The 14,479-nt window shown below is 44.4% G+C and overlaps 1 protein-coding gene across 7 annotated transcripts in view; it reads left to right on the forward strand.

Annotated features, from left to right (window-relative positions):
• The first annotated feature begins 865 nt into the window (after positions 1-865).
• LOC111968597 (sine oculis-binding protein homolog A) overlaps positions 866-14,479 on the forward strand; it is a 39,977-nt gene continuing 26,363 nt past the window's right edge. For 4 of the 7 annotated variants that reach the window (XM_023994282.2, XM_023994288.2, XM_023994283.2 and 1 more), the window contains exon 1: positions 876-1,192. In XM_023994282.2, coding sequence (XP_023850050.1) covers positions 1,097-1,192 — 96 coding nt within the window. In that variant the 5' untranslated portion in view covers positions 876-1,096. Of the gene's footprint in view, positions 1,193-13,271; positions 13,442-14,479 lie in introns of those variants that run through there. The other 3 variants (XM_023994284.2, XM_023994285.2, XM_070445161.1) reach the window with 2 other exon arrangements.

Genomic DNA, 14,479 nt, shown 5'->3' on the forward strand with positions numbered 1-14,479 from the left:
GCTCATATAAGCCTACCTGTGTAATAACACAACTACCAATTGCAGATGTCTGGAGGGTCTGGTTGAGTGGAAGGAGCTGTGCTACATTACATTTTGTGTTGACTATTCTACAGGAAAAACATAATTATTATGTTTCAGTTCATGTAACAATATCGAACTGCAGGCTGTGTGTGTGTCTGTCTGTCTGTCTGTGCATGCATACGCGGGACAATGCACTCATTGAGTTACACAATCTGCTTATGAACAGAGACTAGACAGGGATATTATTTCAAGGACATTTTCTTCTAGAACAAGGAGCTCCCATTTTTGGGACTCCTCTGTGGATTAACGATGATGCCTCTCCTTTCCTTCATCTGCATTGAGGATAGTAAAATCAATTATAGCCTACCAGGAAGGAAGTAAGCCACCTTACAGTAGATACACCCTGTGGAAAGTCATGGAGCTAATATGTTAAGTAGGAGGGCATCTGCCTCTTCTCATCATAAAATCATGCAAGTGTGTTAGAGCTTTGCCTTTGTTGCAACTGAGTTCTACCTAAACTCCTTGGTTCTATCACATGGAAGAGGTCAAGAACTTGATTGGGACCACCTGTCAGAGGCTTGCACAATTTCTATTGTAAATCTGTAATGGCTACAGATAAGCAACATCTGTCCAGAAGTGGCAGACAGGATAGGGCGCAAATACCTTCATGAAGTGGGAGAGCCTGCCAGACTAGGTTGTAAGATTGCATGTGTGAGGTGAGGAGGGCCCAAAGTTAAAACGTTACGGAAAATCGAGAGGAAATAGCCCACCTCTGATCAACAGCGTCATATTATGTTACAGGGGACGCTCCTCCCCCTGTCTAGATTTTTTTCTCACTCAACCTCTCATTTGACTCAGAGGCAGCTCACACACACCAACTTGCGCACAGACCGTGGAAAAATAGGGGCAGAAGATGGCTGACTTAACAGGGCAACGCAAGCCCTCAACGGCATCATCAACTTCACCCGGGCTGTTCCCCAGCTTGACATTAGCCTTTGGGCAACTTTAAAGCGGCCCCGCCTCGCACTTGTCCACTCTACCCCAATCGCAAATATTGACAGAGCTATTATAAAAAATGGCAGAGATGGAAAAAGAGGGCAGACCCCCCGAAAATAAAAGAAGCAGAAAACCGGCTCACCCGGTGAAAAGGGAAATCAACGAAGAAATGAAGGTAAGTGATCGACATTGGACCACTTGGTTGTGATTACGCATGGAAACAGAGCACTCATTAAAACGCGTGATATATGTGGATGCGTAAAGCGCGCATCCTCGTTCACATTTTAGAGTAGACCTGATTCATTAATGCAATTTATTGGATGAATAGCGAATAAGTTCAACGTCATATCAATTTTTGGGAATTAATTAAACCCATTCATAGTCCAGTGTCCACAGCAGGTTGAATAAAAATTGATAGGGTAGAATGTCTTGCCATGCGTTATAATACAGCCTAGGCTACACCGTCTTTGTTGTTCCACATAGGCCTAACAGTAGCCCACATTTACTTTTTGGCAATGAATGGGAAAACATATTCTGGAGAATTAGGACCCCATTATAGTAATTTGTGTGGTTTTCCTTGGCCCACATGGTTCCATTGAAGTAAATGGTAAATCCAGTGCGTCAGTCAAGGCGTCAACAGTGCCACTATACTATTACTACCGCTACTCCCGCAGAAACAACACTGAGCGTAGCCTACGCATTTCAATTGAAACATCGCGGGGAGACTATCATGATCAATGAAAGGAAATTGACTTACTGCAAATTATTAACGCTAGACATCGTCTCTAGACGGCATCGTGAACTCAAGCCAAACGATATCTGTCCTTTCCAGCTGTGGACGAGCCGAAGCGCTAGAGGTGTGCTTCCAGATGTGTGTCTACAGACGCCGGACAAGATCACATTGTTTATCGTGCGTTATACTGTTCTGCATACATTATAAGCCTACCTAATGGTACACTTATGCATGCCATGTATTGATCTAAATATTTAGCAGTAAGATAGATTTTCCTGCTGTGATGGAATTGTCGTACATTGTGGAAAAAACGTGAAGAGGGCATGGCATGCAGGGAACCTATCGCTGCTTTGTCTCAGGGTTTCATCATGTGTTCATTGTTTGTACACATTCTATGCCTGGGTTGAGAAAAACAATTTCCAATACAGAATAATTCCCAAAGCATATTCAGATATAGGCTTATTGTTAGAGTATGGGTTTTATTTTTTATATATTGATTTAGAGGAATTATGAACAAAGATTGTCAGAAAAGCCTACAGACGTTTTGGTGTGCATCATGTCTCTTCTCGTCTGAGAGGTGTGTGTACTGGGTTTCAGAGAAACACCCCTTTTTCTCTTGCTGTGAATTGTGTGGAGGCATGCTACATACAATATTTGGATTTGAATATTGGTCTCATGCGTGCTACATTCAGCCCTATTGCATTTAAGATGCCATATTTATGTATTGATTCATTTTAATTTCTACAAAATGAGTGGCATATCAACGTAATTTAATTGAAATTACGTGAGAACAACGTCAATTCAACTGTTGTGTGCCCAGTGGGAGACAATGGACCAACAGGCATTCTAAATGGGAATTATTTTGACTAGCACATAATAGTATTCTGTGGATTTGATTTTGTTTCTTTGTCTCCATCAATCAAATTATGAAATGCTGTCCAAGTGTTTAATTAATTTCATAGTGTCAGACAGACAAAGTTGTCTGCACTGTTGGGAAAATGACTCAATCGTCATATTCATTCTCTGAAGTGACTGACTGACATCAGTTGTAAAAAAACTACTCAGAGCAAAGCTGTCATATCCTTCTGTTCCATCTCCTCCTCAATGAGCTTAGTTTAAAGCAATTACCTTAGTTTAAAGTGTGGAAGGTGCCACATCTACAGTATAATTATCAGCATATGTAGAGAATTCTGGATGTCTCCGTACAACCAAATATAAGATTAACTGATTCTCCTTCAACATTGAAGAACACAGTTCCAATTCAGAGCTGATGGTAGCCAGAAAACAGCAAAAGTCTACATCAAGTACAATGTACATCTTTCACTTACTACTGTGAATTCCAGTTCTATGTCAGCCTTAACAGATAAGTGATTATCAAGGAAGTGGTAATAGAATTAGAGACCGATCAAATAGCATTCCTAGCCAGTTTGTGGCTATAGGATGTGCTGTGGTGTCAACAAGCTGTTCCTGACCATCAAGACTCTTATGGGGCCACAATTACAATTGGCTTTATGTTGACTGAGATGCAGTAATTCCATCTGGAAAAACAAGGTTTAAACTTTGCACCTGGTACTAAATCAAATCTGACCCTGAAAGTGTTCATGGATTTTATATTATTCATACCCCTTGACTTATTTCACATTTTGTTGTGTTACAGCTTGAATTCAAAATTAATTATCTCACCCATCTACACACAATACAATAATGACAAAGTGGAAATCTGTTTTTAGAAATTTTAGCAAATTTATTGAAAATTAAATACAGAAATATCTAATTTACGTAAGTATTTATACCCCAGAGTCAATACATGTTAGAATTACCTTTGGCAGCAATTACAGCTGTGAGTCTTTCTGGGTAAGTCTCTAAGGGCTTTGTACACCTTGATTGTACAATATTTGCACATTCTTTAAAAAAAATCTTAAAGCTCTGAAAGTTGGTTGTTGATCATTACTAGACAGCCATTTTCAAGTCTTGCCATAGACTTTCAAGCTGATTTAAGTGTAAACTTGGTAAGAGATTCCAGTGTATATTTGGGCTTCTGTTTTAGGTTTTTGTCTTGCTGAAAGGTGAATTTGTCTCCCAGTGTCCGTTGGAAAGTACACTGAACCAGGTTTTCCTCTTGGATTTTGCCTGTGCTTAGCTTCTTTTTATCCTAAAAAACTCCTTAGTCCTTGCCGATGACAAGCGTACACATAACATGATGCAGCCACCACCAAGCTTGAAAATATGAAAAGTGGTACTCAGTGATGTGTTATGTTGGATTTGCCCCAAACATAACACTTTGTATTCAGGCCTTAACGTTTATTTCTTTGCCACCTTCTATTGCAGTTTAACTTTAGTGCCTTATTGCGAACAGGATGCATGTTTTGGAATATTTTTATTCTGTGCAGGGTTTCTTCTTTTCACTCTGTCATTTAGGTTAGTATTGTGGAGTAACTACAACGTTGTTGATCCATCCTCAGTTTTCTTCCGTCACAGCCAATAAACTCTGTAACTGTTTTAAAGTCAACATTGGCCTCATGGTGAAATCCCTGAGAGGTTTCTTTCCGCTCTGGAAATTGAGTTAGGATGGACACCCGTACCTTTGTAGTGACTGGATGTATTGATACACTCTACTCACTCTACTCAGCAAATTGAATGTAGTCTATCACAGTGCCATCCGTTTTGTCACCAAAGCCCCATACACTACCCACCACCTTTATGCCCTCGTTGGCTGGCCCTCACTACATATTCGTCGCCAAACCCACTGGCTTCAGGTCATCTATAAGTCTTTGCTAGGTAAAGCCCCGCCTTATCTCAGCTCAGCTATATTTCACTGGTCATCCCCAAAGCTAACACCTTATTTGGCCACCTATCCTTCCAGTTCTCTGCTGCCAATGACTGGAACGAATGGCAAAAGTCACTGAAGCTGGAGACTTATATCTCCCTCACTAACTTTAAGCATCAGCTGTCAAAGCAGCTTACCGATCACTGTACCTGTACACAGCCCTTCTGTAAATAGCCCACCCAACTACCTCATCCCTATATTGTTATTTTTTTGTTGTTGCTCTTTTGCACCCTAGTATCTCTACTTGCACATTATCATCTGCACATCTTTCACTCCAGTGTTAATGCTAAATTGTAATTATTTCGACACTATGTGCTATTTATTGCCTTACCTCCCTAACCTTACTACATTTGCACACACTGTACATAGATTTTTCTATTGTGTTATTGACTGTACGTTTGTTTATCTCATGTGTAACTCTGTGTTGTTGTTTTTGTCGCATTGCTTTGCTTTATCTTGACCAGGTCGCAGTTGTAAATGAGATCTTGTTCTCAACTGGCCTACCTGGTTAAATAAAGGTGAAATAAAAACATTTAAATAAATAAAAATATGACCAGTTCTTAGACGACCAGTTCTTATAGCCTCTAGCCGTACCCTTATCCTACTCCTCCTCTGTTCCTCTGGTGATGTAGAGGGTAACCCAGGCCTTGTAGCCCCCAGTACTACACCTATTCCCCAGGCGCTCTCATTTGTTGACTTCTGTAACCGAAAAAGTCTTGGTTTCATGCAAGTTAACATCAGAAGCCTAAGTTTGTTTTATTCACTGCTTTAGCACACTCCTCCAACCCTGATGTCCTTACCGTGTCTGAATCCTGGCTTAGGAAGGCCACCAAAAATTCTGAAATTGTAACGATACTCTAAATCCTCCTCCTCCTCAGACGAGGAGAGGAGAGAGGGATCTGAAGACCAATGTGCAGCGAGGTATGATGACATGATTTATTTAAGACACGACAAAACAACGAAGACAGAAAACGAACTATACTTGAATAAACTACAAAACAAATAAACGATGAAAACAGACCTGGACACGAACTTACATATAACGTGAAGAACGCACGAACAGGTACACGACTACAAACAAACGCTACAGTCCCGTGTGGCACGAACATACATACAGACACAGGAGACAACCACCCACAACGAACACTGTGAAACAACCTACCTAAATATGACTCTCAATTAGAGGAACGCCAAACACCTGCCTCTAATTGAGAGCCATACCAGGCAACCCTTAAACCAACATAGAAACAGACAACATAGAATGCCCACCCAAACTCACGCCCTGACCAACTAACACATACAACAAACTAACAGAAATAGGTCAGGAACGTGACAGAAATTTCATACAACATTTTCCGTCAAGATAGAACTGCCAAAGGGGGCAGAGTTGCAATCTACTGCAGAGATAGCCTGCAGAGTTCTGTCATACTGTAGTGGTCTGTGCCCAAACAGTTTGAGCTTCTACTTTTAAAAATCCACTGTTGCCGCTTGATATAGACCCCCCTCAGCCCCCAGCTGTGCCCTGAACACCCTATGTTAATTGATTGCACCTCATCTATCTTCAGAGTTCGTACTGTTAGGTGACCCAAACTGGGATATGCTTAACACCCTGCCCGTCTTACAATCTAAGCTAGATGCCCTCAATCTCACACAAATGATCAAGGAACCTACCAGGTACAACCCTAAATAGGTAAACATGGGCACCCTCATAGATATCATTCTGACCAACTTGCCCTCTAAATACACCTCTGCTGTCTTCAACCAGGATCTCAGCGATCACTGCCTCATTTCTTGCATCCGTAATGGGCCCGCTGTCAAACGACCACCCCTCATCACTGTCAAACGCTCCCGAGCAGGCCTTTCTGTCAAAACACTTCAGCGAGCAGGCCTTTCTAATTGACCTCGCCTGGGTATCCTGGAAGGATATTGACTTCATCCCGTCAGTAGAGGATGCCTGGTTGTTCTTTAAAAGTGCTTACCTCACCATCTTAAATAAGCTTTCAAAAAATGTAGAACTAATAATAGATATAGCCCTTGGTTCACTCCAGACTTGACTGCCCTTGACCAGCACAAACACATCCTGTGGCGTACTGCATTAGTATCGAATAGCCCCCACGATATGCAACTTTTCAGGGAAGTCAGGAACCAATATACACAGTCAGTTAGGAAAGCAAAGGCTAGCTTTTGCAAACAGAAATTTGCATCCTGTAGCATTAATTCCCCAAAAATTTGGGACACTGTAAAGTCCATAGAGAATAAGAGCACCTCCTCCCAGCTGCCCACTGCACTGAAGCTAGGAAACACTGTCACCACCGATATATCCTCAATAATCAAGAATTTCAATAAGCATTTTTCTACGGTTTGTTTATCCCATGTGTAACTCTGTGTTGTTGTTTTTGCTTTATCTTGGCCAGGTCGCAGTTGTAAATGAGAACTTGTTCTCAACTGGCCTACCTGGTTAAATAAAGGTGAAATAAAAATAATACACCATCCAAAGTGTAATGAATAACTAAACCATGCTCAAAGAGATATTCAATGTCTGTTTTCACATTTTTACTCATCTACCAATAGGTGCCCTTCTTGCGAGGCATCGGAAAACCTCACTGGTCTTTGTGGTTGAATCTGTGTTTGAAATTCACTGCTCGATTGAGGGACCTTACAGATAATTGTATGTGTGGGGTACAGAGATGAGGTAGTTATTCAAATATTATATTTGAGATTCTTCAAAGTAGCCACCCTTTGCCTTGATGATAGCTTTGCACACTCTTGGCATTCTCTCAACCAGCTTCATGAGGTAGTCACCTGGAATGCATTTAAATTACTGGAATGCATTTAAATTAACAGGTGTGCCTTGTTAAAAGTTAAGTCCATATTATGTCCAGAACAGCTCAAATAAGCAAAGAGAAATAACAGTCCCATCATTACTTTAAGACATCAACGTCAGTCAATGCAGAACATTTCAAGAACTTTGAAAGTTTACTCAAGTGCAGTCGCAAAAACCATCAAGCGCAATGATTAAACTGGCTCTCATGAGGATCGCCACAGGAAAGGAAGACCCAGAGTTACCTCTGCTGCAGAGGATAAGTTCATTAGAGTTACCAGCCTCAGAAATTGCAGCCCAAATAAATGCAAGTAACAGACACATCTCAAAATCAACTGTTCAGAGGAGACTGCGTGAATCAGGCCTTCATGGTCGAATTGCTGGAAAGGAACCACTACTAAAGCACACCAATAATAATAAGAGACTTGCTTGGGCCAAGAAACACGAACAATGGACATGAGACCGGTGGAAATCTGTCCTTTGGTCTGATTAATCCAAATTTGAGATTTTTGGTTCCAACCACCGTGGGATGCAGAGTAGGCGAATGGATGATCTCTGCATGTGTGGTTCCCACTGTGAAGCATGGAGGAGGAGGTGTGATGGTGTGGGAGCGCTTTGCTTGTGACACTGTCTGTGATTTATTTAGAATTCAAGGCACACTTCCCCAGCATGGCTACCACAGCATTCTGCAGCAATACGCCATCTCATCTGGTTTGAACTTAGTGGGACTATCATTTGTTTTTCAACAGTACAATGATCCAACACCTCCAGGCTGTGTAAGGGCTATTTGACCAAGAAGGAGAGTGATGGAGTGCTGCATCAGATGATCTGGCCTCCGCAATCCCCTGACCTCAATCCAATTGAGATGGTTTGGGATGAGTTGGACCACAGAGTGAAGGAAAAGCAGCCAACAAGTGCTCAGCATATGTGGGAACTCCTTCAAGACTGTTGGAAAAGCATTCCAGGTGAAGCTGGTTGAGAGAATGCCAAGAGTGTGCAAAGCTGTCATCAAGGCAAAGGGTGGCTACTTTGAAGAATCTAAAATATGTTTACTGTCACGTCCTGACCATAGAGAGCCTTTATTTTCTATGGTGGAGTAGGTCAGGGTGTGACTGGGGGGTGTTCTAGTTTATTTTTTCTATGTGGGGTTCTAGGTTTAATTTTCTATGTTGGTGATTTGTATGAATCCCAACTAGAGGCAGCTGGTAATCGTTGTCTCTAATTGGCGATCATATTTAAGTAGTGTTTGTTCCTACCTGTGTTTGTGGGATATTGAATTTTGTATTTTGAGTTAGTGCATGTGCACCTCTGTAGTCACAGTTCGTTGTTTGTTTCTTGTTTTTGTTTGATAGTTTCACTTTAATAAATTATGTGGAACTTTAATCACGCTGCGCCTTGGTCCATCTCTACAAACGATCGTGACAGAATATCCCACCACAACAGGACCAAGTAGCGTGTCCAGGAGGTAAGGACATCCTGGACTTGGGAAGAGATAATGGCAGGAGACGAAAGCCTTCCATGGAAGCAGACGCAAGCGGTGAAGGAAGGACAGCGACGACGCCGGGGTTCATGGCCACGACGCAACCCCAAGAAGCAGCCTCCCCCCCCAAAAAAATTGGGGGCACACGGGGTGGTCGGCGAAGTTGATGGGTGAGTCAGAGACCGTCGAGGAGTTATTGGATAAATTGGAGGAGAGTGAACGGAGGGGAGAGTTAGAAACCTTCGAGGAGTTGTTGGATAAATTGGAGGAGAGTGAAGCGAGAGAGCTGTTGGTTTGGTGTAGTATGCACGGCATTCGCCCTGAGGAGCATGTTAGCCGTCCGATGCCACCTGTGCCAGCTCCCCATACTCGTCCTGAGGAGCGTGTCATTTGTCCGGTACCATGTGTGCCGGCTCTACGCACCAGGTCTCCAGTGCGCCTCCCCAGTCCGGTACGTCCTGTGCCTGCTCCTCGCACTCGCCCAGATGTACGCCTCCACAGCCCAGTACGTCCTGTGCTAGCTCCTCGCACTCACCATGCGAAAGTGTGTCATCGTTCCGGTACAATTTGTGCCGGCTCTACGCGCCAGGTCTCCAGTGCGCCTCCACAGCCCAGTGTGTCCTGTGCTAGCTCCTCGCACGGTGTGTCATCAAACCGGTACCATTGATGCAGGCTATATGCACCAGGTCTCCGGTGCACCTTCACAGCCCAGTACGTCCTGTTCCTTCTCCTCGCACTCGCCCTGAAGTGCGTGTCACCAGTCTGGTGCCACCTGTACCGGTACCACGTATCAGGCCTCCAGTGCGCCTCCCCAGTCTAGTACGTCCTGTGCCGCCTCCCCGCACTCGCCCTGAAGTCCATGTCACCAGTCTGGTACCGGCCCCACGCACCAGGCTTCCTGCGACGAGCCCCAGTCCAGAGCTTCTGACGACAGTTCCCAGTCCAGAGCTTCTGGCGACAGTTCCCAGTCCAGAGCTTCCCGCGACAGTTCCCAGTCCAGAGCTTCCCGCGACAGTTCCCAGTCCAGAGCTTCCCGCGACAGTTCCCAGTCCAGAGCTTCCCGCGACAATTCCCAGTCCAGAGCTTACGGTGACAGTTCCCAGTCCAGAGCTTCCGGCGACAGATCCCAGTCCAGAGCTTCCGGCGACAGTTCCCAGTCCAGAGCTTCCGGTGACAGATCCCAGTCCAGAGCTTCCGTCGACGATCCCAGTCCAGCGCTTCCGGCGACGTTTCACAGTCCGGAACCTCCAACGACGGTCCACAGTCCGGAACCTCCAACGACGGTCCACAGTCCGGAACCTCATGAGACGGTCCACGGTCTGGAACCTCCTGAGAGGGTCCACGGTCCGGAATCTCCTGCGACGGTCCACGGTCCGGAATCTCCTGCGACGGTCCACTGTCCGGAACCTCCTGCGACGGTCCACGGTCCGGAACCTCCAGCTCCAGGGCAGGAGCCTTCCTCTGCGCCGATGCCCAGTCCGAACACGGCGTCCAGTCCAGCTCCAAGGCAGGACCCTTCCTCTGCGCCGAGGTCCAGTCCAAACATGGTGTCCAGTCCAGCTCCATGGCAGGAGCCCTCCTCTGCGCCGATGCCCAGTCCAGACATGGCGTCCAGTCCCGCTCCATGGCAGGAGTCTTCCTCTGCACCGATGTTCAGGCCAGGGTCGGTGTCCAGTCCTGTTCCATGGCAGGAGCCTCCTGCGGCATCTAGGTCCAGTCCAGGCACAGTGTTCAGCCTGGGTTCATGGCTGGATCCGCAGGATGAGCGGGTTCTTCGGCCCTCACCAGAGCCGCCACCAAAGAGGGTTGATCCTCGAGCAGAGCGGATTCCTAGTCCCGCACCAGAGCTGCCCCCGATGCTGGCTGATCCGCGGGATGAGAGTGTTCTTCGTCCTGCACCAGAGCCGTCACCGACACTAGACACTAACCCGACACTAACCCTCCCTTTTGGTTTCAGGTTTGCGGCCGGAGTCCGCACCTTTAGGGGGGGTATTGTCACGTCCTGACCATAGAAAGCCTTTATTTTCTGTGGTGGAGTAGGTCAGGGCGTTACTTGGGGGTGTTCTAGTTTATATTTCTATGTGGGGTTCTAGGTTTAATTTTCTATGTTGGTGATTTGTATGATTCCCAACTAGAGGCAGCTGGTAATCGTTGTCTCTAATTGGGGATCATATTTTTATTTTTTATTTTTAAAATTTTACCCCCTTTTTCTCCCCAATTTTCGTGGTATCCAATCGCTAGGAATTACTATCTTGTCTCATCGCTACAACTCCCGTACGGGCTCGGGATAGACGAAGGTCGAAAGCCATGCGTCCTCCGAAGCACAACCCAACCAAGCCYCACTGCTTCTTAACACAGCGCGCCTCCAACCCGGAAGCCAGCCGCACCAATGTGTCGGAGGAAACACCGTGCACCTGGCCCCCTCGGTTAGCGCGCACTGCGCCCGGCCCGCCACAGGAGTCGCTGGAGCGCGATGAGACATATCCCTACCGGCCAAACCCTCCCTAACCCGGACGACGCTAGGCCAATTGTGCGTCGCCCCACGGACCTCCCGGCTGCGACAGAGCCTGGGCGCGAACCCAGAGACTCTGGTGGCGCAGCTAGCGCTGCGATGCAGTGCCCTAGACCACTGCGCCACCCGGGAGGCGGGGATCATATTTAAGTAGTGTTTGTTCCTACCTGTGTTTGTGGGATATTGAATTTTGTATTTTGAGTTAGTGCATGTGTACCTCTGTAGTCACGGTTCGTTGTTTGTTTCTTGTTTTTGTTTGATAGTTTCACTTTAATAAATTATGTGGAACTTTAATCACGCTGCGCCTTGGTCCATCTCTACAAACGCTCGTGACAGTTACTACATGATTCCATATGTGTTATTTCATAGTTTTGATGTCTTCAATATTATTCTACAGTTTAGAAAATAGTAAAAATAAAGAAAAAACGTTGAATGAGTAGCCACGTCCAAACTTTTGACTAGTATAGTATATATAATTCCATTTTGACATTATGGGGTATTGTGTATAGGCCAGTGTCACAAAATCTCAATGTAATACATTTTAAATTCAGACTGTAATACAACACAATGTGGAAAAAGTCAAGGGGGTGTGAATACTTTCTGAAGGCACTGTATGTAACAGTGTGACAAAATTGTTACTGCTAAACAAAGACCAGTAAGACTAGTGGATACAGATGAAAAAGTAGCCCTAGTTCCATGTTTCCATAAGATACAGTATTTATCTCAAAAGCCACTATCTTAAACATTCTCTGCCAAACATGCTACAGTTTAACTCTCTCCCTTAACCATAAACTGAAGGCCTGTTTGCTACTTGAAACATTTTTACTGTTCGTTCTTTCTTTTCTCCCTCCTCTCTCCTCTGCTTGAAAAAGCAAGAAAGAAAAAAAACACCACACAATGTGCCCTTGTGAGAGATCATACCTCAGAAAATCAGTCTGACAGTGTTTCCTTCATCTTGTGCCGCTTTAATGTGCACCATGGTAAAATAAGCCACAGTAAGTAATCAAGGAGATACTTGGTGGGATAGGGGATAGTGCAGGGTAAGAGCAGGGGAGAAAGGAATGTATACAGCAATAGGCTGCCTAAGCTGTAAAAACTGAAACCTGAGCGTCTGCACAGGATCAGATATCAAGGAAGGTAGGGGGAAATGAAATCGGAGCAGTGGGAGAAAGTCTGGGCTAGGAGAGTGAAGGAGGGCCCACTCAATGAGACTTTTATTATGGTGTACTGTGACCTACTCTGGTTTCTGCCCAAGGTATCGGATTCCTCCTGCTCGCCCCTACCTTTCACTTCTTGCTAACTGAAGGAAACAAGCTTTTGTATTAAATAATATCATTATTCTAAACTGCTAAAGTTTTTTCTGTTCAAAGTTGAACATCGGCAGCAAGTCAGTGTTTCGCAGAGCTGTGATTGGGGTTGAATGGTGGTATTTTGCGACCATTTCTTATATTAAAGTTTGCTCATACTTCTGTTTCTACATTGATCACTTTTGATCTCTGTTGATTCAACTGATTAAGAGGTTGATGGTTAGTTGAATCATGTGTGTTAGTCCTGGGCTGGAACAAAGTCCTGTAGGACCAGGGTTTAAGGACACTCTGTAGGACAAGCCTGATAAATTGGATAGCCATAGAAGAGGTTTAGTCCAGCCCAGAGAGTTTGCACATTTGCAATAAACAGTTGACTATCAGTGACCAGACAGCACCATAGCACTGCCTCCCTCCTCATCAAGCCTGTGTGCTTCTTTCATGACCTGCCATACAGATTGGGTTCCACTCACTTTATACCACTCCCTCTTTCTGGAAGTGGCAGGGTGACAGAGGGGACAGGGAGCAAAGACGAGGGCAAACTTTCTTGAAGACGGAGAGAGACAGACAGATGACCGTTGCTGGCTTTGTACCCTTTCATTTTGTTTGAGTAATGTGATCCAGTCACATCTGAGTCAAACAAGCACTTAGTCAATGGGCAAGCAAGAGTCAATGTTCTTCTGTAACATGTAAAAACCTCAGAAGTGGTTGAAAGAAGTAGCGCAGCAGAATCGAACCGAGACAATAGTAGGGACTACAAACTCTTTCATTGAACCTGTCTCATGCAAACTTCAATTGACCTTTTGTGTTTGATGTCATGATGTCTTAGATTTTGTTTTCACTAACTATTGATGTGTTTATATCTTTTGATCTCCATAAGTATTGCTATTGACTGGTGATGAAACTCAGACATTGTGCCTTTTCATGTTATGTTGTTGTGAGTGTAGTGACTAAGAAGTCTCAGTGAAGTGGTGGATATGACTCTCAGCATCCTTAGTGACACCTAGTGACTGGAATATTCAACTGCTCTAGAGGGGCAGAAGGCAAACATTTTTTAAAGGACGGCTGATTTTGCCTTATTTTAGATTTGGTATATTAAGACAGGGTTTCCCAAACTTAGTCCTGGGGGTGGTTAAGTCATTGAAATTTGGAGCTATTGGAATTTGAACATATTGTCCCATGTACATTGTGTAATTTACGGATGGTCCCTAACTAGCCCCATAGGGATATTCAAAGTCAACCCAAATTTACCACAGGCATTACCATCGGGTCTTGTGCACCTGCACTCCGAATTGATGTTGGGGTAACTCACCTCACCCTGAACGAATGTGTTGGACCAACTGATTGTAATGAATAACCTCACTTAAGGGTCTGGTCATCCCTGCTAAAGACTGGCAGTATTATCAATGGATGCTTAGGAAACTTTTGAAAAGCAATTCATCGGTTAGGGCATAGATTACAAATGTCATAATGAAAACAAAATTATTATTGATTTGACATGATGTTCGCTTTAGTAGATGTGGTATGAATATATACATGATCGGCATGTGAAGCAGCTAGCCTAGTATTGTCTCAGTCTGTTCTTGGTGTAAGATATAAGTATATTATCAGTGCTTATATTTCTAAAACATTGCCTTTTTTCTTTGGCTAAATGTTACTTGTATATCATGCCTTGTGATTCCACGTCTGCAGTTTTTGATTCTGAGCTGATGTTATAACTGATGTTGATTATGCTTTCATGTAATGAAATTACCTCCCTGATCCAGTGGTATTGACAGGGCAGCC

Source organism: Salvelinus sp. IW2-2015, linkage group LG9 (assembly GCF_002910315.2).
Source record: "Salvelinus sp. IW2-2015 linkage group LG9, ASM291031v2, whole genome shotgun sequence".
NCBI lineage: Eukaryota > Metazoa > Chordata > Actinopteri > Salmoniformes > Salmonidae > Salvelinus > Salvelinus sp. IW2-2015.